The following is a 26,044-nucleotide window of genomic DNA, read 5'->3' on the forward strand; positions in this document are numbered from 1 at the left end:
ACGGCTGCATGCTCGCAGAAGAGTTTAAGATGGGGGTCATCGCACACCACAGTACAGTTGCTGAAGCAGCTGCAAAAGACATTTTACTCGCCAGATCTCTGAATGAGCAGAGAATTTACAGCCTCACAGCCACTTTCAGCCCATGGAAAATAGTGAAGGAGTGCTGGCTCTAGCAGGTGGCTCCACTGGGCAGAGGCTGTCACAGGAGGCTACTGGTGTTGGTAGGTACCTGTATACATACATTACATGCTGTAACTGCTTGTTTAAGTCCATAAGATCTAAAAAAGTCTCTCTCCCTTGCCATGTATGTCTGTCATCTCCCTAATTAACATAGTTTTATGCAATGCTTGAACATGACCAAGAGCTCTAGAATGGCAAATACGACTGCCAGCGTCAAAGCACAAACACCCCATGTTGATAAAGCCTTTTCTGCTTCTGCCTAACCCAATGCAGCAGTGCTGGGCAGATCTAGATTCACCGACACGAACTGTGTGTGTCTGCAGCAGCATCTGACGGGTGATTAGCTGAGCTACTAGGAAGAGCAAGTGGTATTTAACAAGCAGTTAACCAAGACATAACCAAGACTGGGTCACACAACAGTCATCATCACAACATGCTTTGCAGCACCCTCACAGCTGGACCCATCACACTAATGGGCTAAGTTGGTAATTTTAACCTCACCTGACCAAGAGCTCACTATGTCAGCTCAGCCTCCCCACCACCACAAGTAAATAAAAACCAAGAGGTGGAAGCACCGGCGTGATGTGCTCAGGTACCCAAGCCAGGCATTCAGCCAAATGACCCAGGCAAGGAAAGAGCTTGGCAGGAAGGCAGGGCTGACCCTGCCAGCCTCTCCCACCCACGGTTTGGGTGGCTGCCTGTGAGCACCCTGCATGCTGCAGGCCGGTCACCCTCTGCCGCCACTGGCCCCAAGAGCCACTTCTTAACCTGGGGAACGTGAGGTTTGCATCAAGGCAAGAGTCAGTGCCCCAGCAGATGCCTTGCGCCCACCCAGGTACTTCAGTTCACCTGCAGCTCAGCAGGTGCCACCAGCTCTGCCCAGATTTCCCCACATCTCCTGTGGCAGGAGTGGGGCGTTCCTCTTTGTAGCAGTTCTGCAGCAGCTCTTCAAAATATATATCTATCTAATGTAACAGGTTAGGCTTTCCCTTATTTCCTTGTTCGTTAAAATATTTGTGTAGCATCTTAGCCTCTACCAAGGATTTAATGGTTCTGGGGTTACAGTCAGGCTACTTCTGTGGTGCTTCTGAGCCAAGGAGAAAAAAAGCAAGTAATAAAGAAAAATGTGGTAAAAACACCATGGGAGAGAGCCGTGTGCCAACTTTCAGAGAGAAGCAAGTGAATGCAGCCAATTTATAAATCCTTAACAAATAGGATTTACAATGGAAGCGGCAGTTAAGCCATTATGAGTACAGAAGGTGGCAGGCAGTATACTGTAATGCTGTCCATGCTGTGTTACAGCAGCTCAACAGCATTGCTATTGGAGAAATTATATTTACAGAAGTTTTACATCTTTAGATGACAGCTTCTGGCAGGCTTTAGTCTAATTTTGTGGTTGCAAATAAAAAGAAAATCTGCCAGCGGAATTGTGTTGGCTGTACTACTGCCTACCCTGCTAAAGCCCAGGCCTTGTGACTGTTTCAAATACCCCTCCCTCCCCAAACTTCATTAACTGAAGCAATCATGTAAATTAAAGTAAAATATTAAGAAACATTACTCAGTGCTATAAATCAGTAATCCAACTGTCTCGTTTCTAGTGGTCAGCAATAGTCAGTGACTCAATAGGCTCTCCTTGATAAATCACACTTTTTCATCTTGTCAAGAGTTCTTCCTAGAGATAAAAATCAGATTCCTGTTTGCCTCTGTGGGCTGCAGTGATCTTTTTGAAGACATCGCTATCTTAATGCCTTGGTCTCTGCCCAGGTGGGGAACGCAGGCCATTAAAAAGTCTGTGACAAAGCATCTGAGAAGAGAGTTTTCACACCAGACACAGGACAGGGCCCTAATTAAAAAGGCGGCAGCGGTGTGGGTGGAGGGCTTGGAGTCCAGCTCCTTTAGGTTTCACAGAGTCACAGGACGGGTGAGGCTAACCTGCTGTTAAGAGCAGGGGCTCAGAATCATGTCCAGCTGGGTTTTTAATATCTCCAACGATGGAGACTACAGCCCCTCTGGGCAACCTGTTCCACTGCTCAGTCACCCCCACAGTAAAACTGGCATTTCTTATGTTTAACCAGAATTTTCTGTATTTCGATCTGTGCCTGTTGCCCCTTGTCCTGTCACCGGGCACCACTGAGACAACCCTGGCTTCTTCATCGTTACTCCTCCCTTCAGATGTTCATACACACTGATAAAATCCCCTCCCGAGCCACCTCCTTTCCAGGCTGAACAGCCCCAGCTCGCCCAGCCTCTCCCCCTACGTCAGAAGCTCCAGTCCCTTCACCCATCTTCGTGGCCCTTTGCTGGACTCTCCCCAGTATGTCCACGTCTGTCTTGTACAGGGTCACCCAGAACCAGACCCAGTACTCCAGACGTGTCTCGCTAGTGCTGAGCAGAGGGGAAGGATCACCTCCTCAGCCTGCTGGTGATGCTCTGCCTAATGCAACCCAAGATGCTGTTGGCCTGCTTTGCCACAAAAGCACATTGCTGGCTCATGGTCAACTTGTCCCCCGGGTCCTTTTCTGGAAAGCTGCTTTCCAGCTGGGGGGCCCCCAGCTCATACTGGTGCTTGGGGTTGTTCCTCCCCAGGCACAGGACTCTGCGCTTCCCTTTCCTGAACTTCACGAGGTTCCCGTCGGGCCCTTTCTCCAGCCTGTCCCCCTGGATGGCAGCAGACCCTCTGGTTTATCAGCCACTCTGCTCAGAGCCTCCCTCAATTGCCACGACCTTCAAAGATAGCCGGGAATGGCCTGGCAGTGCCATCGGCCAGCTCCCTCAGCTCTCCTGGGTGCGTGTCAGCAAGTCCCGGAGACTTGTCCATGTCCCATTTGTTGCTCCCTTACCGGATCCTGCTCCACGCAGGGTAAATCTTCCTTGCTCCAGACTTTCTCCCTGGGCAAGCTGAAGGCAGATCGTCCCAGGAAAGACCAGAGGCCATGAAGGCATTGAGTATCATCTCAGCCCTTCTGTGTCACCACGTCCCCCACTGCAGCGGGGCAGAGAGCTCACACTGTCATGCTAATCTTTACAGAAACACGAAGTGTCTGCATTGCCGCATTGGCCTGCGCCGAGCCTCGCGGCAAATCATGCAAAGCAGCCTCAGCTGTGGGGGGTGGCCGGGAACCCCAGCTCAGCACCCGTGTGCTCAGCCCAGCTGCATTCGCTCCTCCCGGCTGGGCACAGAGCAGAGCCAGCGGGCAGCACCGGGCAGCACCGGGCAGCACGGCCGCTCTCACCGGCCCCTGCCCAGGGAGCGCTGCCCGCTCGGCAGGACACGGGGCTGCTGCACTGCTCTGCGTTCTACAGCCCCGTTGCCCTCCGTAAGATGTGACACAGGTAAAGGAAGAATATTGTTCTCGGTCGTATTCAACAGCGGGTGACGTAACTGCAAAACTCACCGTCATTTAAAACTTATGCCCGTTTGCCCGAGGAAGCGGGTCTCCAGGTTTGTAGTTTGTGCTTCCACCGGCCCCGCTGACTGCCTCCACCTCCCCTCCTGCCCGCTGCTCCCCGCAGCCCCCGACAGCAGCAGCTGGGCAGATTTTTCGGCAGTTGCGTCCACCTCGGTTCGGCTGCCAGAACGCGGTCTGAGGTGTGACGGGTCCAGGCAGCCGCCCTCTTGCCCCGGCAGGAGGTAAATGCTGCTGTCCCTGGGGTCGCAGGCCTCACCTGGCTTGGCAGAAGGTCCCCTGCTCAGCACTGCAGGAGGTCCTGAGAGGAAAGGTGGATCGATAGCCACGCTGCCGGTAAAGCTCAGCGCTGCCTTACTGGTCGGCTGGGGGGTGAGCAGCAGCTATAAAGCAGCGTTTGGATTACTAAAGCGTGGAATAAGTGGTCCTTAGAGTCCTAGCCACTGGTTAAGTATTTTCGAAGTGAAACTAAGCTGCTTTAAAAGGACAGTTGTTTCTTTAGTGCCTCTGATTTATGTAGTGAAGTAACTAGGTGGGGTTCGTTGGGTTTTTTTTTTTTCTTTCTTTGCTGCTGCAGCTGTGAGGCCGCTGTGTGCTGGACAGGAGCGGTGCTCTGACTCTGCAGGGCTGTGGACATGCATTCATCCTGCGACACCATCGCTGCTGCGCTGCCACACGGCCGGTCAGCCTCTCGCCCCGTGTAGCACGGGGGATAAACCCCTGCTGTGCCACAGGCATCAGCACCACCTCGCCAGCCTCTGGGTGTCAAATTTAAGCTCACGACTGACCGAAACAGCATGCTGGTGAGCAAGCGAGATGCATGTAGGTGGGAAGGCAAAGCCTTGGAGAACTTGCTTCTGCCTTCATGGCACTTTGCCTTTCACTGGTCCAAGTAGTTTTGTCCCCTTTGAGACCTGCCGTGCCACAGACAGCAATGGCACCCTGTGGTGGGCACATCCCTGCACTGCTCCTGCGCTTGGCAGCTGCAGACGTGCCACTGGACAGACTGCCGAGGCGGCACGACAGACTGCCGAGGCACCTGGCTCCCATCCCACTGCCGCCTTGCTCAGCAGCAGCCGGCTCACAAGAGCGGCCTTGGCATCCCTTGCCCGGCTGCTTCCCACTTTGAGAGACGATGGCACCTGTCCCTTCACCTTTCATTGCTACCAGCTTCTGCCCCCAACTCGACTGCTGAAACTGTTTGTTAATGCTAACGCAGCACCTCATGCTAGACAACAGAAATTCCACCTGCAGTGCCCTGTTGTCGCTATCCTAGTGTAAAACGAGCCCCAACGGAAAAGTCACATCCGTAGGGTTAGAAACATAATGCATGCTGGCAAAACTAAATGTTTTGCTTCCCTTGCCCTGGGTCAGGCACATGTTGCCATCCCAGTGGTGCCTGTGTAGCTCCGGTCCGCGGTGGTCCTTGGCCAGCTCGTCGTGATGTGACATGGCAACGGCACTGCGGTGTTTTTCCAGCTCAAAAACGATTACCGGTATCAGTGCACGTAGCCACATTTCCTTTTACAAGCCTGCGCACGTGCAGGTTTTTCCCTCCTTGCGTGCAGCCAAAGGCGCTTGTCACACTTGATAAGGACGAGCTCCAGCCGTGCTGCGTCCTGTGCACATCCCACCGCCCCACTCTGCCGGCGAGGGACACCCGCACAGGGTTGTAGGCGACCCTGGGTTTGAGACTCACAAGCCATGCTGGCAGTAATGCAGAGGTTCATATTTTCAGGCCAGAAACGTGGAGTGCTGTGGCAGCCCTGTGGCTGGCGAGCTGACAACTGACCAAGAGAAACCTGCTTATGGGAGGAGGTTTCCCTAACTTCTGAACAAATAATGGGCCAGTAAAAACAGCGATTGATACCAAACCAATTGATTTTTCTGTCATATGTGTTCTCCACGACAGGTTGATGGAAACTTTTAAACTTTTTTTTTTTTTTTTATAACTGAGAGTAACTGAGTGTTTGGCCCTATTCCTAACTCCCACCTGCAGCACCAGGGCTGGCTGCCGAGGGCAGACCTGCCCCTGCCTTTGCTGAGGAGCTCGGTGCTGGTGCTATGGCCTCGGCTCCCGCCGAGCTCAGCAGAGCCCCACGCCGAGCGGCTGGGTGGGCGGCTGGGTGGGAGCTGCTGATGAGCCATGGGTGGCAGCCAAGCACCTGGGGATTGGCACAGGGGCTCACACTGGGATTAGAGACTCTCACCGCTATGAGAACAGCTCCAGCTTCGGTGGAGTGGTCTCCCATTTAGGTTAAGCAACTCTCAGTTATTGCAAAGTAGAAAACACACATTCGGCTCCTAGTGTACGTTGCAAGGGATGTCCACACACTCAGGGAAGACAGAGGCCCGATCTTCCCAGCAATGTCAAGGAAAGATTGCAGTGCGGTGCTTCCAGTGGGCATACAAGGGTCTAATAAAACAACAGAGATAAGGGTTGTTTGGGGGGGGGGGAAATCCTGTTTTGTTTGTAGGTGAAAAAAATCTCAGAGCACCAAAGGTCATAGTTAGGAATTTATTCCCTCACTGCAGGCTTGTTTGCTGAAAGATAAAGATCTTTGGTGCAGGTGTACAAAGTGCCAAGGATGGTGAAGGCGACACAGAGTAAACCCGTGGCTGAGTGATGTGCTCGTGGCAGCCTCACCAGTCCCAGGAATCAGGAGGACTGTCCCTATCACAGGTGTCCTGCAACGTATCCCGTTCTTCCAAGGCAGCGCTTAGCTGACGGATGGCTTTCCTGCCTTTGGAGGTTAATGATGTTGCCGTGTTAGAGCCGCCTTGCCTGTGGCAGGGGATGGCCTGAACATTTGCGCTGGTGTAAATATTGACCCATGGCTTGGGAGAACCCTGATTCAGCAGTGGCTGGGGACTGTCCTACAGACCGCAGTATCTCGCCCTCTTTCATAAACAGCCCTGTATAACGGCCCTGCCACACACTCACAGCTCCGAATTACGGCAAGCTACTTCTAAACAGAGTAACCAAAAAAAATACCCAGAGCAAAGGGCTGGAAGAAAATTATTTCAGACCTGGCAGGTTGTTGTTCAAGTGTGCAGTGATGCAGCTGTAACTCAAAGAGCACTTGGTCAGTGCAAGCCTGAGAACTCCTGAGTCCTCCCATGACACACGAGGTGGTCAAGGCTTGAACGTTGGGGAAGGGTCGATTTGGACAGACTCCTACAGGCTTGGTGCTGCACATGCACTTGTATTTTCACAAGACTTGCAGGGGCTGAGGCTTCTTAAAGCTGTAGCTTTCCAACTCACCCCTAGGTCTCTTGCCTTTACTTTTCAATCTTGTTTTAGCTGCCGTGTGACATGTTCTTGACTTTTCCCTTAGCTACACAATTTTATCCTATGCACTCACAAAAGCAAGTAATATATTTACTACTTAATAACCAAATGTGGGGGATTCTGCTCAATATTTTCAATGCTTAGGGTAGCATAAAGAACTGCATTATGTTTACTAATGCTGTTCATGACAAACAGCACAAAAAAGGTAGCTGGAAATTTAACAGTAGAAATCCAGAACCCACTGCCTGAGACTTTGATAAAAGAAGGCTGAATTAAACCTTTCTCTTTGTCAGAAACCTTTATTTAGTTTGATTGGCTTATGACAAGTAGGTCTTAACACTTTCCACATTTATTTTCCAGCTGGCCTTTTTATTTTACTTAGTTTTTAAAATTTCTGTATTGATTGCCCTTTCTCTTCCACTCTGCTAGCTTTGACACAAAGCCATTGAAGAAGCCTGTGTGGTTTAAGTCCATTTGTTGGCTGCTTCACTGTGCAAGTGCAGGTGTCTGGTGGGTCATGCTGCAACCCGGGATGATGGGATAAAAGAAAAAATAAGCAACTCCTGAAGAAGAGATCAGGGACCGGCTGGTTTGTCTAGGGGAGCAGCAATATTTCCTACACACAGCTGTGCCCGGGTGGCCGGAGCTGTCAGTCAGGGTGAGAACAGAAACAAAAGCTGGAGGGATAAGAGCTTCTTAACCCTGTGTTAAGGCGCTGACACCAAAGCCAGCCACCAACAGGACTGTGAACTCCTCACTCGGGAACCACAAAGCCTTCTGAGTCTGGTTTCCTGACGCCTGGTGCAACCAGTGCCTCTGTGAACTTCAGGCTTCTCCTTCTACGGTGAGCTTGGGAGTCAGATACAAGAGCCTTTTTACACTACAGGACCTTGGGTATGTTCAAGGATATTTGCTAGCACCCACCTCAGCATTTTATTTCCTGCATAGACACCTAAGAATGTATGAAACCATAAATCAGAAAACATAATAAAAGGTAAAAAGCGGGTTTGTTTTTAATACAGCAGGATAGTTGTATGCTCTCCCAATACACTTTGGGGGGACTACTGACATCCCCTGGGGTTTGATCAGTGCTCCCAGCTCTGCCCCTCAGTAATATGGGAGGTGGGAAACAGGAGAAAAAACAAAATTGTCAGAAAGTAAAACCTTAACTATAGCCTGAAGGGACAAAATATCCCAGAGCTTTGCTTTCCGTACAACAAAGTCAAAGAGTTAAGCAGCCTTGTTGGATCACTAAGGATGTGCCCATGTAGCAAACCTGACCAGAGTAGCGTCTCCCTGTGTGGATGCACTTTGTGGAAGAGTGATCAGCACATTTCCTAAAGAGCAAGTGCCAGTTAGGACATAGTTAAACAGGGACATGGTGGTGGCCTTGGCAGTGCTAGGTTAACAGTTGGACTTGATGATCTTAAAGGTCTTTTCCAACCTGAACTATTCTACAGCATCTTGTTTCACAAACTAGTCAGGGATCTCTTACAACCCTCTTGCAAGAGGCCAAACCAGCAGAAATCCAGCCAGCAGACTTCCCAGGGTAGTGGGAAACCCAGCCTGCTGCACGGGTCCTATTTAATACTCACCTTGCTAGACGAACCTGAAACTCTCACCATTCCTCCCATCTCACCCAGGCTACACGACACTGTGTGTGAGGGAGCATTGTACCAAAGAGCTGCGTGTGCACAGAACAAACCGACTGCTTCGTCTGGAACAAGGGGTGCAGGGACCGGCAGGACATCGGGCAAGACCCAGCCAATACCTGCCAGAGCAATAGGACGGATTTGCGGATGTCAGCTGCTTTTTGGGGTTTTTTTTAAGGCCTCAACCAATGGGTCTTTTAAGGAGTAGTTTGAAAGAAAACAATGAAGCAGGTTTGCCAATGTTTACAGAAAGTTCCTTTCATGTTGGGACTGGAAAGTACAGCAGGTTGTGTGCGCTCTTCCCCGCCTCGTGGGCACCTCTGCTCTTCTCGCCAGGCTGGAAACAGCTTCTGAAAGCAGGAGGGCTTTGGGTTACTTCCAAAATGAAATGTTCCATATTTCCACACCTGATTTTGACTTTTTTTAAAAACCAAAATGCCATTTGGAAACTGAAAAAAATTGACGTACAGTTTGGGGGTGGGCAGGATGCGGAAGAGGCTTTCTAGAAGGACAAGGTAACCCTCCACAGAAACAATATGATTGATTCAAGTTGAACAATGCTGGAGATTTTAACCAAAAATGTGGTATTTCGGGTAAATGCAATTGTTTCCTGGCAATTGAATTTAAACCCATTTTTCCTCCTATTTCAGTTCAGACACCTGAAGATACTGGCTAAGAGAGCAATATTGTGCTCTAGTAGCTTTTGACATTTGTGTTTTTGTTATTCGCAGTCAATTAAGAATAGAGCTTTAAGTGTTGAGTACAAAAATACAGACTTTTGAATGTATTAGGAAGAAAAAACCCCAAGCAGCAAGCAACCAGCTGCTCCAAAACAAATCAGCAACAGAAAATGGCTGCTCTTGTTACTGAATAATTTGCTACCCGGCCCGTTGTGGACTCTGCAAAGCTGGACGGGACGGTGGTGTGCTGCACACGAGGTCATGCTGGAGACATTGACCCCCACAGCAAAAAAAAATGAGCCTTCTACAGACTTTGTTCTCTGCTCTGTTCTTCCTTTTCACATAGGTAAGAGCTTACCTATGAACCAAACCTTCCCTTTCTTTGCTCATGTGAAAACAATCACCTGTTTGTTTATTGCTTTACAGTTCAAACAGACTCTGATAACGCTGAATTCTTTTGTTGTGAGTGTAAGTAAGTGGTAAAAGGGAGTAAGTTACCACACGCACATTCCTGATTACATTCATAAATTCATACGGTTCAATGAGAGGCATTTTTTTTCTGAGTTAAAAAATAAAGAGGAGTGGAAAAATAAGATCTTTTGACTTCAGTCAGAACTACCTGCAAATATTTTCTGAGATATTTATTTCAAAAGCAATTATCTTTAAAAACAAATTACACAATTACTTTCTTCATAAACACAGTTGATGACATCTGGAAAAGGTATTTGTTTGGCTTCTTTACATATAGCCTTTCTCTAGATGATCTATACATGTTCTTAAAATTTGAAAAACCACTTTAAAACAAGACATGCCTTTTGGAAGTACCTCTGTGCTTGAACATAAGACCACAAATACAGGAACATGAAAATACACACTAATTTGTTCTCACTTTGTTATTCACTTCTTGTCTTGTAATATTTAAACACATTAGTTGTCGCTGATTTTTCTTCTATTGTTACAGTTCCCCCTTTTAAATGTCTTAAGTACTTTGCTGAGTGTTTTACAAAGAGAGAAACACCATTATCCATGAGATTAAAAGCAGCAAAGAGAAAATGACAGCCACAGTGACTAGCCCAGAGCCCCGCACAAATCCATTGCACACCGCTGGCGTCAGCCCAGGACTCCCAGCGGTCCTGGTGTCTGCTCGCTGGAGCGGCACTGCTCCCAGTGCTCCAAGTCTTTGCTTCCAAAAGAAACCACAAGCTTCATTTAGAGTTGTGGACAGATACAGCATTTATTCTCTTATTCTTGCTTTATTATTAATTTAAAAGCCTTGTGTATGGTCCTGTTCATAAAGGCAACACATTTAGTGGCCCCCCTCCAAGTTTGGCGTCAGATAAAATGGGGTTAAATCAGGCTATTTTCCAAATGCCTCACTTTCAGTTTTACTTGTCTTCATTTTCTTCCCTGCTCAACCACTTCATCAGCCAACTGCTACTGCATTCTGCTTTGGCCTCTGGAGAATTAGCAGTTCTGACTCCCAGCAGGTTGTCAGAAAGCCTGAAAGAAGTTATCTTACCCTTAAAATCTGGCAGAAAAATGAGATGTTATTTCTATTGTCTTTCTTGCTTTTACTTTTCCTCTCCAGCCCTTTGGGGCTCCCCTCTTCCCATCCTCCAGTTTCCTTTTCCACCCCTGAGCTTGGCAGGGATCCCCACTCCATTCTGCTGTTTCAATAGCTGGAGCTCTACAAAACTTCTTGCTTTTCCCCCACCCTTGACGGTAGGAAACCAGCGTTGGCTGGTGCTCCCTGGGGAAAATGCTACCTCATGCAAGACTCCCCTCATTGCCACGCCGTGTAGGTCGCCCGCCTTAGCTCGTGGCCCGATCGCATGCCGTTGCGTGAGCTTTTATTGGGACATTTTGCCATGGGCAGTCTGTTCCAAGCCTAAATTACTGAAATCCAGGGATAGAAGACCGGGGAGGGCACGTCCTCGTAGCTCCTTCCATCCTGCACCGCGGCTACGCCAGAGGCACGCTCGGGTACCGGCCGCAGCCGAGCCACGGCCGCAGCTGCCGTGGAAGGGGTGACGTGCCGTGCAGCGTGGACACCACCGCCCACCCTCCGGCTTACGGGCTTGTACCTGGGACTTTCTCGTGCTTATTTTTAGAACCCTGCCTTCTGGTGACGGTCTTACCGTATCTACACAGCCAGCCGCGAAGAGCTTTCGCTCTCGAAGCCGCAGGAATGGGAAAGTCGCCAACGTCACCCGCGCCGAGACCCGCGTGGGCAGCTCCGTTGGCTGTTCGCTTCCCGCCGGCGAACGGGGCCTGGCGGCGGCCGCCCCCGCGGGCAGCCCAGCGGGCGGCGGGAGGCCCAGCCCCGCCGGGGGCCAGCCGCGGCCCGGGGACACCCCGCGGCCCGAGGGACGTCCCCCCCGTCGGGGAAGACCTTCCGCGCTTGTCCCTGCGAGGGCCAGCACCCCACGCCCCGCGTCTCCGCGGGGGCACCGAGCGGACCCCGATCCGCGTTTTCGGCCGTCCGGACGGCACCCCCATCCTCCACCTCCCGGGCTTCTCCTCAGAGGGGCCGGGCCGAGCCGCAGGCCCTTACGGGCAAGAGAGCGGTTATAACGGCAGCCCTCCGGGCTCGACCTCGTAGCTCCCGCCCTGCGCTGGCCCCCGAACACGGGTGTCCCTCCCACGGACACCCCCCCCCCCCCGCGCCGGGCCGCCGACCGCGCGGGGACCGGCACCCGCCGCAGCTGCCCCCCCCTCCCCGCCGGCAGGGGGCGCCCTGGTGCGTGCGGCGGCGGGGCGGGGCGGAGCCTTTCAGAACCGGCATCCCCCGCCCGGGGCGCCGCGGGTGGGCGGGGCGGAGCCGCCCCGGGACTCGCCGGGCCGCCGCCGCCGCTTGGCGGAGCAGGAAATGGAGGCGTGAGGGGCCGGGCGGGCCGCGGCTTCCCGCGCCGCAGGGCTGACCGTGGGCTCGCCCGCCGCCCTCCCCGGACCGCCCCCGCCGCGCCGCGGTGCGGGGCCGGGCGCCTCGGCCCGGCCCGGCCCGCCTCGGCCGGCTCCGCGCCCCGCCTCCGCCGCGGGGCCGGCATGTGAGGCTGCCCGGCGGCGGCGCCTCCCTGCGCGGCTGGGCCGGTGCGGCCCCCGCACCGCTCCTCGCCGCCCGCGGGAGGGGAGGCCCGGCCCGGCCCTGCCCCGGGGCCACCCCCCCACCCCCCCCGCCCGCCGCCGTCCCGTCCCGTCCCGGAGCGGTGGATGGGGCAGCGCGGCCGTTGGTGGGGACGATGCCGCGGAAGGAGCTGCCGCTGCCCGAGGGCTGGGAGGAGGCGCGGGACTACGACGGGAAGGTGTACTACATCGACCACGGCAGCCGCACCACCAGCTGGGTCGACCCCCGCGACAGGTGGGCGGCGGCGGGGCCGGGGAGGGGGGGCGGGCGGGGCGGGGGGGCGCCGCTCCGGGTCCCTCTTCTCCCCTTCCCGGGGGGGACCCGCGGGCGGCCGTGTGCCTGCCGCCGCCCGGCGCGGCTCCTCGGCGCGTCCTCTCCTCGCTCCCACGTTGCCCGGTCGGTACCTGCTGCCGGCCGGCCGGGCTCCGGTTTGGCTCCGCGGGAGGGCAGGGAAGGGAAGGGACAGGACGGTCGTTTCGTTACCCGCGGCCCCGGCAGGGCGCTGGGCGCCTGCCTGCCGCTCGGGAGGCGAGGGACGGCGGGAGGTCGGCGAGTTTCGTGGCGGCTGTTTTGTCCTCTCGTTCCGACCCACCTCCTCTCCCGTCTCCAGACTTCTTGCGGGTCTGCGTTGCCCGCTGCCCGCAGGGCGTGAGTGTAGGGCAGCTGGCACCAGCGCTGCCATCCGAACCGCGGCGGGGGTGGGGAGCCCGCCTGCTTCCCCCCCCCCCGAGCAGCGGTGGCTCGGTGGAGCCGGGAGGGGCTGGCAGCGCAGGGTCAGCGGGGCGCCGGTGGGTCCTATCCTGCATCGCGGCCCACCTCTGCAGGCAGCTCTGCGGCCTCGGTGAGCGTGGCGATTACGGAGGTCGCTGACTTCGGGGTGTGTTTCTGATTGCCCCTGTCTGCCTCCTGCTTCCCAGCAGTCTCCTCTCGCTCCTACTTGCTCCGAGGAGCTCTTTCCCTATGTTGCTCACTTTAAAAAGTAAGAGAAACAGGGAAGAGTCTACTGTTCAAGACCCGAGTGATTTTCTAAGCAACATTCTGTCCTAGCGTGTTCTAGTTCTGTGCTTGAGGCAGTTATGGTAAGCCGGCGTACAGTAGCTGGAGCATGCGGGAGGCTCAGCTACTTCTGTTGAAATCAGAAGTTTCTAAATTTCACACGTAATCCTCTGTTAGCTGAAGTTCCCAGACACAGCAACTCAAAAATCCATCTTGATGAGCTGGAAGTTCCAACAGTCTGAATATGCGGTTTGTCGTTGGTAAATTTTATGCACTTCCCCCATCTGACAGTGAGTGTTCTCCTTGTTCTGGGGCACCTAGTGTAATTCCTGAATTTGTTTTCCTTTCTTCCCCTTGCCCCAACAATAAGTTCCTTGAAGGGGCTTCCGTTGTTGGTGGGATGTCAGTACTTTGCCTTCTCTCCAGTTCTACTTAGATGTTTTTTGTTAAGCATGAAAGTGAATGATTGTCCCATTTTACAAGACTTCAAGGAGTGTTCTGCATTCCAGGAATAATCCTTGTGTGTACTGTACACAAATGTAACCTGCTGCCAGCCAGGAGTTTGGAACTCATTTTGGGGCTTCTGGTTCAGCAATGTGGTTGAGAAGGGCTAGTAACACAGTAGTTTCAAGATGTGTTTTTTAATATAAGTCAATACAAGATTAAATTAGGAACGCTTTCCTGGCATCTTTATTTTGTTACAGAGAACGAAGACAAGTGAAAAATCTAATAGGCCTAATACTGGCTTATAAAAATTCTCATATGTCCTGGGTTAGTGACTCAAAAATGACAGAAGTTACTAAATGGGTGCCTTCTTCATGCATGCGTACTGAGCTGTCGCAGAACCATTACCTACTCACCACTGTTAAAGGAGGATATTCAAACACATACTGATAACTTGTATCACATGACATATTTGTCGTGCACATAGAAATACACCTGAATATACACGGCCCTGACGAGCTTTGCATCTAATTCATTTTCCAGTAGCGCTACCAAGAAAACAAGCTGCATTGGACACTCCCCCTGAAAATCCTCAAGGTTTTGAAGGGTTTATTGGTCCAACACTAGAACAAATATGTGACATGACACTTAACCCATCACCTGGGGGACCACGTGCTTGTATGGTTTGAAACCCTGCTCTGACACACAGGACAGAAGTTTCTCTTCCAACTAATTAACACTGTCTGTGAAAACCAGCTGATGGGGAATTTCTGATCACCTTGTCATAAGAAAACTACTCTCTGTGGTAGTGAACTTGATTTGCACACTGATCCTTGAACTTTATCAGTGTATTTTATGTTTGAATATTTGTAAGTGTGGCTTTTTACAAGTCATCTTCAACATTGCTGCAGCTGAGAGGTTGGTTTGTGTATTTGCTGCAGTTCCTTCTGTGTGCTGTGCTTACACATGCTGTCTTTTACCCGGTGAGAAGCAATAGATATTAGGAAACATGGCTGTAAAACTGCAAGTTCGAGGGATGTGGAGGAAGATGTATCTGTTGGGGCAACCCAGTTGCTTGTCAGTGGTACTGTACCTTTGTAATACCTGATCAGTTTATTCAGGGAGCAACAACTGGTAGCTAAAGATAGGACACACAGGTTTTTAAACCTTCCCTAAATCTTTCATTCTAGCTTAATTTAGTGGAAATAAACATGAGCAGGGATACCATCTAGCTTCAGGGCATGGGCTTGCCCATTGTTTTTGTGACAACAGTTGGCGTCAGGTTTATAGTTGTGCTGAGGGTGGTTTAATAGGCTGCTAGGGAAGCAGGCCTGGCTGTGGGCACACAAGGGGGTGTCGGGAGCAGGGAAGGGGAGGCAGGGGCTGTAAGGTGGGACCTCAGAGGGCCTTGGACCATACAAAATCAAAAGCTGGGCTGGTGGTTTTCCAGCTCTCACGTAACGCATGACACCAGTCCTGCAGATGGGCTATTGCTAAGAGAGGCCATTAGACTTCGCCAGTAGGAAGTCACTGGCACCTGGTGGCATCTCATTCTCCTGTAAAGCTGACTTGAGTGATGCTCAGATGCCTCAAATCTTGATTGAAGCAACTGCATGTCAGAGCACTTCTACCTTGTACTTTTTAAGGGTATACTAGACTTCAGGGCAGTCCTGGGAAGCCTGTGGGTGTTAGAGCATTTGGGCAAATCATCTAAGGTTAAATAATCTGAAGAATATTGTGACTTAACCATTACTGTACCTGTGGTATGGTGTAACAGAAAAGAAGCAAGGTACCTTGTAAGCAAGAATTTCGGGTAAAACAAGCTGAAAGGCAGTTCTAGTGACCAGGTGGGAAAAAACCCACAACCCTCCTGTGTTTTTCCTTGTGTAAAAGGAAGCTCATGTAGCTCACTTTTTTATAGATCTGTCTAAAATTAGATAATTCAGGACTTGGATACAGTGTAATGGGAGATCAAACCTTACTGAGCTAGGGGAAGAAGAAATTTGTCATTGCTAGTTTTAAAAGCAAGCATGATCTTTCAGGTATGCACCAGTACATACCGTTTGGTCAAACATACCAGAGAGTTGCCCCGGTTGCTTGCTTTAACACAGAGGGTGCATCTGCGCTGTAAGCTGCTGTGCTGATGACCAAACAGAAAATAAGAATGGTGTCTCAAAACATTAGCACCAGCTGCTGCCTGTTCTTAAACATCAGTGTGAATCAGGAATTGCACCAACAGAGTGCTCCGAATGAGATTTCTGCTTTCATCAGACGTGGGGGTTAGAGGTGGGTACCCGGGTTCCGGTGGGTGTGCTGTCCTTGGGTGCTTTACACCAGGTTTAGGGGAACCTCTGCGCTCTCTCAAACCATCTTGGAAGAAGATAGTTTTCTTCACTTCTCTTTGCCTTCCAACCCAGAAACTTCCTGATTGCACTGAGGATTTGGAAATGCCTGATAACCTGTTCCACTCTCCAGTATTTGTGTTCTTGTACTCTTCCTACTGGCATGGTGGTGTAAGCAGTTTTTTCTAGGTTCTTTTAGATGGAGCTGGTTGAACTTCTCATTTTACCCCAATCACTGGCCTCCTGTTGAGAGTGAAAGCTAGTGAAACAGGAGTACTTCTAGCTTCAGTTTGGTGAAGCTACTTAACAGCAGCAGATGTTTTCAGTTTTGGGAGGCAGCAGTGCCTCAGTTGATAGCCCTTCATTTCTTGAAGGCTGTTATTGGTGTAAAGGGTTGGAGACGTTTACTGTATGAAAGCCCAGATTCTGCAGTTGCTCCCTGAAATCCCTTCCTACTCCATATGGAGGTTTTTCCAGTCTGAACCTCCAAAGTAGAGCTGTGGTAAAGAGAATTAAGGAAGAGATTTGCCAAGGTTCAGGGCCAATATGTGGCAGCGTATCTGTTGTCATGTGTAGAAGACCTTGTGCATTTAAAATAGTTACGGCCACCTATTTATTCGGGAAGATTCAGGTTTGCTGAGCCTGAGGATCTTACTGAAGAAAAGCTAGGCATGTCATATAGAGAGCACAATCATCTAGCCATGCCCCTCTAGGTCTGCCTTCTAGACTTGATGTGAAATACTGCAGAGTATTTTCTCTCCTCTGCATTTTTCTGATCTTCAAGTTTTTCATCACCAGTCTGCTCTGCACACTTTGTCTCCAAACTTCCTGTATTAAAGATTTAGAAATGTGAACATCATGCTAAAAGTTCATATGTAACTGTCCACTACTTGGATTATTTGCCTACAGCATAATTACAGTCACTGGAATAAAGCTAAATATAGCTAACTTAAATGTGGGAGTTCTCCAGAATAAAAGGGCTAGAAGAAGGGAGGGCAATCAAAAGCAGCAAGAATAAAAAGAGCTGTGCTTTTCTGTAGATGAAAATCAGTAAGCATAAAGAGAAGACAGAAAAATTCTCAAAGATGGAGCATTTCCCTAGGTTTTTCTTCATCACTGGCAGCAGTGTAGGTCATGCAGCTGAAGGCTGCTAGTTTGATGCCTGCTCTTGCCTTTCTTTACCGACAGCTAGCCAAACACCCTGTCATATGTATGTGAATCTGCTGCTTTCTCATGTTTGCGTTCCCCGAAATAGCTGATTGTTTTATAAAGAACAGGCAGTTCAGTGTGTGCCCATAAAGCTGTTGATAACCATTTTCCATGGGTACAGAAGTGAGTGACAGAAATGCAGTCTTCATAGTCATCTAAGTGCCATCTCTGGGAACAGGTGGCTTAATGTGTAGGACTTGTGCTGTTCTTACAATTTTTTTTCCACAGTAAATGAAAATTAATTGGTTTATATAAGTGCTAATATATAGGGAGACAAGGACAGCAGGTAAGATTATGGTGACACTTGAAATTTTTTTAATTTATTAATATCAAGAGTATTCCAAGATGAATTAACTCAGGCTGCACCCTGTAATTGGAAAAAGTGGATTGGAGCTGAAATAATCAGACCTCTTCGGTTATGAAAAATCAAACTTTGTTGTTTTGTTGCTGGGTTGTTTTTTTCTTCCCCGAGACTCCCCAGACAAACTCTGTGGTAGGATGTATCGATTGCTTTGGAGACTGCAGGGACTGCCTTCAGAGCCAGTGTGCTTCCTCACTGTGTAAACTCACTTTAAATTGGGGAGGGTAGCTGGAAACAACAGGTACGATGCTTTTTAACAAGGGCATCGCTGCTAAAGGTGTGGTACGCACACGTGTGTAGTGACAGAGGATGTTGGCAGTGACTTTAGAACTACTAAAAGCATTATTTTATCTTACTTCCCTATGGAACGTGAAAAAAATGAAAAATGTGAAGCTTTGTTCAGCTCAGCAGCTTTTTAATGCATCTTGGGGAATTCTGAGTCTTAAAAGATCAGAATTGCTTTTGAAGGAATCTCTGTAAATCACATTGTTTAGAAATATGTAGGTTGAGCTTCATCTTCTGCTCTGGCAAGGTCATCTTGCTCACAAGATCAGTCCTTTAATTTTGCCTCAAAGACTGATGGCTTGTGAAGTTAGTGACACCGCCACAGACTGGAAACTTACTTGGCAAGGGGATCAACAATTTCATCCCTATGTAGGTCATGTATTTTCATACTGAAGTAGTTATCTTGATCTCCATCCAGTGGTATGGCAGAAAATTGGGTAGTAAATCTCGGACAGTGTGGATATGGCAGGTGAGAGCTGGCTGCTGCGTTGGTCACCTGGGGCAGGTGCTCAGTGGTGTTGCTGATGGGGGACCTTAAGCGGCTGCTGCTGCCAGAGTAAAATTCCGTATCAGTGCAGGGAGAGAGGTCCAGAAACTGGTCTGGCTGAAAAATGTTACTTTACTGTCTGGGTTTATTTTACAGAAACAGTTGATCCCGGTTGTGTATGCTTATGCATAAAACTTGTGATGGCGCAGCTGGGGCTGAGCTGGAGGCTAGGAGGTGTGGGAGTGGGGCTGGCTCTAGTGGCAACCCGGGAATGCTGCCGAGGGTGCACTTGTGAAACTGTCCCCAGGCACTTGACGTGGTCAGGCTCTCTGCCAGCCCAACCGAGTAGGTGTTCCCAGAGCTGGAGGTGCTTAGCTTTGCCCTGTGATTTCTGACCGAGTTTTACAGGGAGAGTGGATTTTCACTTGCTGGAGCCCAGGTGAAACCAGCAGTGGGGTAGAGCGTCTCCTAAATGTGTAATTCGTACTGGTGTCTTCATAGCTAGCACAGTTATGGGAAGATGAGTTTGCAGCAAACTTTTCCATGTCTGAATCTGATTTAAATTCCTCTAGTTTGTGCCAGAAAATTTATTGGAAGACTTGTCCAAAAAAGTTTAACAAAATAACTTGTACATAAAGAAGTGATGTGTGCTAGGTGGCTGAGGGTGGTCCCGTCACTGGCCTGCCACACCGCCTTTTCAGACTGGGCTCTTATCTCAGTTACTGGAGGAATCTATTAGTAAAAGATTGATTCATATTCTGTGCTCCTGAAGGTGACTGTGCACTGCCAAGGCTAGCCTTGCACTCTGCTCAGCATGCCGAGGAGCGTCACCGCCCCACAATGCGTTCCTGCACGCTTTATGGAGACTCTGCTGATCTTGCTGTCTGCTAGGATTGAAATGTTCTGGGCTTGACTTGACACTCGGTTGTGTCAAGTACGGGAGAACTTCAAGTCTTTCTCAAAGAGGGGGAGAGACCATACAGCTGGCTTAGGAAAGCCTTGCTGATATTCTCCCTGTGCAGGGGCTGGCTGCCTGAACCTGGTGGCCTTGAGTGCCCCACCAGCAGGGCAAGTGTTAGCTGAAAAAAATAAATGAATAAAGGGGGGTGGCAGCAGTTAGGCAAAGTCACGTGGAGGTATGTAGACTAGTGCTACTACATACAAATATATGAGAGCTATGTAGATTGACCACTTCCTTGGAGAGAAATACTTTTTACACTGGCTGCTTGCCATTTGTGAGACCTGTTTAGTAAGGTTACGTGCTTTGCTTGTGGTAATGAAGACTTAGTTTTAACTGCTCAAATAAAACCCAGAGTTCTTGTTCACAGAGCCTAAGGTTACTGCTCCCCCCTCCCTTTTAAGCTACATGCATAGATAATTGGCTGAACAAACAACAGACAAAACTGCTCCCAATAGAATAATAACTGCTTTTCACCGCCACTCATCCAGTCAAGTGACATCTGGAAGACTCTCTGGATAGTCACAGGAGGTTTGGTGCGTAACAGGAAGATGCAAAGAAGCCAAATCCTACAGCTGTCAGTGTTCTCTGGTTTTTCATGCTTTTGGATGGGTTCTGCTGGCTTGGTTTGTTCTCTGTTTATACTGGTACTTACGGCTTCCACCCCAGCCACAATGTTCTGCAACATAAGTACCCAACACATTTAAAAAGCAGATGAATTGCTTTCTCAATCTTATAGAGGTGCTGTGGGGATTAATTAGTTCTGACAAAGTGCTTTCTGGCTGGGATGTCAAGCTGATGTTTCAGGACTAATGGTATTGTTCAATGAAACTATTTAGTTCTCCTCAAATGCCTAATCACTGTTTTAGAAGAATTTACTCTGTGGAGGAAAGCTTTATTGATTTAAAGCACGCAATAAACAGTATTGATTTGCAAGAGGCAGTCATTCATATCTGCTCTATGCAGAGCTGAGATGTAAGGTGGTCACATAACTATTTTGAACTAAAATGTAAGTGAAACTATTGCTTAAATGACCCTGCAGCAACTTGCAAATTTCTCATATGTGACTTACAACTGCCTTAATACTGCCTTGTACTCAGAACAAGGGCAGTCCCCTGCTAAGGAGAGGGCTCTCTGCTATTTCATCCCTCACAACCCTACCACAGGGAGAATGGCCTGCAGAGTGGCCAAAATAATCTTCGGGACCCTTGGAGCAGCACAGGAAAACGTAGGTAGCCCAAAGCTGTCCTGTAAAGCTGTGCTGTGGATAACTTCGCGGTTAATTTTGCTTGTGCCAGGCATCTGTGGCATCTGAGCCAGCTGAGCCTCTGCAGCTCCTAGAAGACATGCTGGTGGCCCAGCTGCGCAGGCTGTCCCCTTGCCCATGCAGCCTCCAAGCCATCCAGTGCACGAATCCTGCGGCACGTCCTTCGAGGGGTTCAGGCAGGTTGGCTCCACGGGTGGGCAGCAGCAATCTGTTGGACCGTGGCACCTAACCCCTGAGTGAGTGGGAAGAGTCATCTCACCGACAGCTTCATCCTGGACACCTGAAGTTCTCATTGTTGGACTGTTTGAAAGATTGAGTACGGTTTTTAGCTGCTTATCCAAATTATCTCAAAGGGAATTTGGGTGGGGATGATAATGGAAAGTATTTGACTGTCACAGGTGATGCAGCTCTGCAAATTATCCAGTCTGTTTCCTGTGAAGTATCTCGGGTTGGTGGCCTGTCTTGGGTGGTGCTGGGTCAGTCCGCCCGATTCAGGCTACAGAGAGGTTCGTAGGAACCCCTTTGGGAGGTGGAGTTTATCATACTCAGTTGGTAGAATTGGCTTGCTCTGCAGCTGCTGAAATGCAAGGGAGGAGGTGTGTGGGTGGGAGCGGGGAAGCAGGCAGCACCCCAGGAATGGGGCAGCTGTTGTCCTGGCTGGCAGGGACTGGGCAGGCAGGTGAGGGTGGGCTCCTTGTTGCCGGCATTGCAGTAGTGCACCTGGGTGTTTCGTAGTGCTCTAAACGGGAGAACTCTGCTCACCCGAATGCTGCTTTCCCCGAGGGGAAATCTTCAGTCTTCCTAGTGCCTGCTCCGTAGGCTCCTGTGGTTCACTACGGGTTTATTAGGATTTCTGAGGCAGCATGTGTGTGCTGTGTTTCTGCATTTTGTGTCACTGATGTAGGAGATGTGACAGTTCTACTGCAACAGTGCACACAGGGTAAGGTCCCCGCTCAATTAGCGATGCTGCTCTAGTTTTTAGCAGCTGTTAGATTGTTGCAGTGCTCTTTAGGTAGGCTTTTGCTGTTCAGACCTGACCTTTGTTCAGAACGGTGCCACTTCTGTTCCTTAGCATCTGATGTGACTTGGGTTGGGTATTCTGGTTGCTGCTTATGACTTGCTGTTTTGATGGGAAGAGAGGGGCTCAGCTAGCCAGAGACCTTACTTCTTTGGAAGGTCTCTGCTGCTGCAGCAGCTTTTGTGTTCTTTTTAGGATTTTTCCAGATGCTCTCTATGACTAGTGGAGTGATGCTAATGATGCAGCTTCCTTGACTGCTGTTGTTCTGAATGAGTTCCTCTACGGCAGGGATGAAAACTTTTCTCAGGGGAGAACTTGGTATGAAAAGGAGGTATTTTTAAGATAAAATGGTAAGGCTTATCTAAATTAGGATGACTCGTACTGTGTGTAGTGTTCCAAATGAGCTTTTCATATTGAATTTTGTTAAAAAAAAAAAATCCTTAACATTTTTATATTGCAGAGTTTTGGCATGGTTAAACCTGAAATCAAGTCAGCACTTTGAGCAGACTTTTTTGTTGAAGCATGTATGTGGTGATGCTTGGGTGTATTTGATTAGTGATGTGTTAACCCTGCAGAGAATAAGGAGGTTAAACTCTTCTGTTCAATATATTATTCAACATTTCTTAACATCTGACCTTTCTCCACTTCTGTTGTCAGTTCACCCACTTGTTTAGATTTTTCTGAAATTCCTTGAAGTTATCTCTACATCCAGCTAACCTAAATACCTTGTCAGCCATCAAGACGGTAAGCCAGACTTGTAATTTGTCTTTTCTTATGTCACTAGTAAGTATTTTACACCACAAGATCTAAGCATCAAAGTTAAACAATCTGTTGCCTTGATGGGACACTGACTATTTAATTATTACGTGGACACATACATAGAAGGCTTTAGGCTGTTTAACAGCTAGTTCTCAAAAAGGAAGTTTTCCAATATTCTAGACATAGGCAGATTTGTCTGGTAAAGAGATCTCCTTACAGTCCTCAGTGAGTGTTTGTCCGTCAGTTTTTAACCTATATATGCAGTAAAGTGAAATGTCACGGCTGCTACCACATCCCATGGCTTTCTGTGGCACCAAGGTTTTGCAAGGTATCTTAGACTCCCTACTTTTCCTATTTTTTGCTTTTTAAATTTGAACATAGAAGCTTCCAGATTTAACTTAAATCCAGTCTGTCAAATATCAGTGTGATATCTTTCCAGTTGAGATGGTCTGTAATTCTGAATAAAGGTAGATATACTGTCATATGTCATCTGTTAATTATTCATAGACTATTGTATGGCATTGCTAGGCATGCAACTGGCTCACTAGTAATTTAATTTAGGAGCTATCTGCCATCATAGTATTTGCTTGATGCTAAGAGAAGCATAACCTGAATGTAAATACTTCCTTAAAGCACATGTTGTTCACTTGCCTGATCTCTTGTACTCCTTGGGCACTACTCTCGCTTCCTTTTTAAGATTTCTTTTTAGGAGAAGAATATGTGGGTGGAAAGGGAGGGGTATGTGGCTGAGGAACCTGGCTTGGTCATTTGCAAAAGGGTTGCATGGATAAAAATCTCAGTTTGCAAAGACAAATTTGCAACTGAACTGGTCACACAGAGTCCTCCACTCAGACTTGTTTTCACACATTCTTTGTAAATGCCACTCTTATCCCTAAAGCAAATGTTCTGTGTTGCATTTTCTCATCTTTATTCTCTATTTGTCTATTAGTGTGTTGCTAATACCCCATAGTGCTTCCTGGTTTATTTTCTTGCTTCCTGGTTTATTTTCTATCTACTTCCCAGATACAGGCTCCTGCAGTTTTGGATGGTAGTTCTGACAAGTTGTGTTGCATCTTCAGTAGCTTAGATGGGTTGGTGGTCCTTTCTAGTGTGGTCACTATGGGTTTTGAGTCAGGTGCTGTGGTGGTTCCTCCTTACCTTTGGGAAAAGACCCCTCGATTATTGGAGGAGGACATGACTGCAGCTGAACATGCCGCAGTTCACAGCCCAGTTTAGACATGTGAACAGGCAGTGACTGTTTGGGGGTGGGAGGACTTGGTCTTCTTTCAGGCCATGTCCCATCATGTCTCTGTGGCTGCTGCCAGAGCCCTTGTGTTCTCTACTGCAAGGCAGCAAGACAGGGGCTGGAACTCGAGGGCTGCTCCAGTTTTCTGAACAGAGCCAAGTGACACCAGGTCCTTGAAAGAGGAAGGCAGCTGGTGCAGTTAACTCCTTGGTGTTTAGGGTTTTGCTGTGTAGTAACAGAAATGAGAACAGTCCAAGTGGTAATTCACACCTGTAATCATTCTGCTTGGAAATCTGCTTGTGACACTTGCTTCTGATGGAGCGCTGCATGTTGGTAAGTGTTTCTTCACAATCAGATTTATTACAGAATAGATTTGCAGTGACAAAACCTAAATTAAATAATTTTAACAATTACCTTTAAAGGCATTATTGTTTGAATTACTTCCCTGGAGTAGTTGGGCAGATGTGTGGCAACACCTCTCTGAATGACAATAGTGCCTCTCACTAAATATATTGTTGAATCCAGGCTGAAATGCTGCTTTGATCCAGCTGCTTTGTGACCAGCCTAGATACCTCATGAAAGGTGTAGGGATTAATGGAGTTATGTCAGTATGAATTAAGGATTTTACAATAACAGTTTTATTATTTATGTTAACTTTCTAGAGGCTTATGGAGGGTTTATTTCTCTTTAGCTAGTGTCTTTGCAGTCAAAGGCAAGCCCTTGACCTGTCATTTCATGTGTTCGTGTTCCCAGCTCTGACGCTCAGAGCACTCCTTTTTCCAGTGATTGTTGCTTCTACTTTCTTTCTCACAAGCTGTATAACACTGTTGCTTGGTTCTCTTATGGCCATGCTTACAGGGTCTTTAAAGCTTTTCATAAAGTAAGCATTTTGCCTGATGGAGAAGGAGGTTTACAGAGTTTAAAAAAAAAAAAAAAAAAAGGCAAGAAATACACTGTAGATAATAGATTCCAAAAATGCAAATTTGTTTAAGCAACTCCTTAAAAAGAAGGGAGGGAGGAAGGAATTGAAGATTAAAACCTGTGTTTATATACATGTAGAAGCTGGAGGCAAAGCAATCCATTCATAAATATACAATAGGATTTATGTCATGGTGAGAAGTGCTACATGCATATTCATGTGTAATTTGCAAATCCTTTAGCGATTAAATACTTTACTCCAAACTCTAGAACTAAATAACCTTCTTGTTGAAATGAGATGTCCAAAGGCTCTAATGCTTCTCCAGTGGAGGGGAAAGGCTGGCTGGTGTAATAGATCTGATATTCTAATTTTCACTCTATTGAAAGATTTTTTTGGTGTGCTTTGGGCATTATTTTATTAGGCTAATCAGTAAGTCTTGAACAAAACATGTGAAGCAGAGACTTGCAAGAAATATCATAAAGCTTATCATGCTAAGAAAAGCAAACAGACTTGGAAACTTGTTAGGATGTTTTTCTCAACTGATTTTAATGTCAAATACCTTTGTCTAAACTTTCATATCCTGTAGGTAAGGAAGGAGGCAGATGAGTATTAGAGCTTGGAGTGCTGATGTCCAAAAGAAGTAGCCTTTGTACAAGTGAAGTGAATCGCCTTTAAAGGCTGTAGCCTCAGTTCTTCATATAACACTAAAAGAATGAGTGTGAATGCACAGTTGCTGATGCTTTTGGTTTTCAAAAGCTTTAAAGTACTGTAGGCAAACTATAGACCTTCCAGCATAATGAATGGGGAAAAATACTGCTATAGAATAACTGTTTCCTGCAGCTTGGGTTGTTATGTCTGGTGAGTGCTCTGTGACAATGCAGTTTCTGGGTAGGCTGGGGTGATATGACTGGTTTATCTTGCCCTTCAGTCATCGGACTAAATGATACTCTGCAAATGGGACAGCAACTGACACGCATCCTGCTGAAAAAAAAGAGAGTTCAGCATATGCCTCTAATACTACCCTGATAAGATAAGGTTGGGATTTGTCATCCGATTGTGTTACATGCTCGGTGCCTGCCCTCACCTTCTTCGGGATCCTTTCGCAGTTGCAAGTAGCAGGCCTGTCCCCTCTCTAGATTCATCAGCTGCTTTGCTTGCGCAGCAGACTGGTGGCCAGGTAGCACTGGACTTCTGTGATGGCAGGTGTTTCTGCATTGCTACAGTCAGTTATTAAAGAACCACATTTTTGGGGGCTTAAAGTTCTGCTCAGTTCTTAAAACTGGACTGCATGTTCAGTTACATCAACTTAAATTTTCTCTTTGCCCTTTGGGAAAGCTGTGGTTTATTCTTGTACCTGGACCATCACAAAGTGTTGCTTACTGTGCTCTCTCCTGGTGTTCCTGATGGCTCATTTTGCA

General features: G+C 48.5%; 2 protein-coding genes across 2 annotated transcripts in view; one reads left to right on the forward strand and one right to left on the reverse strand.

The window, feature by feature from the left end:
* Positions 1-26,044, reverse strand: part of PANK3 (pantothenate kinase 3) — a 288,950-nt gene that overhangs the window by 74,693 nt on the left and 188,213 nt on the right. The gene's annotated exons all lie outside the window — the stretch shown is intronic.
* Positions 12,029-26,044, forward strand: part of WWC1 (WW and C2 domain containing 1) — a 74,638-nt gene continuing 60,622 nt past the window's right edge. The window contains exon 1 of the mRNA XM_052816246.1: positions 12,029-12,569. Coding sequence (XP_052672206.1) covers positions 12,451-12,569 — 119 coding nt within the window. The 5' untranslated portion in view covers positions 12,029-12,450. The remainder of the gene's footprint in view (positions 12,570-26,044) is intronic.

Source organism: Harpia harpyja, chromosome 20, assembly GCF_026419915.1.
Source record: "Harpia harpyja isolate bHarHar1 chromosome 20, bHarHar1 primary haplotype, whole genome shotgun sequence".
NCBI lineage: Eukaryota > Metazoa > Chordata > Aves > Accipitriformes > Accipitridae > Harpia > Harpia harpyja.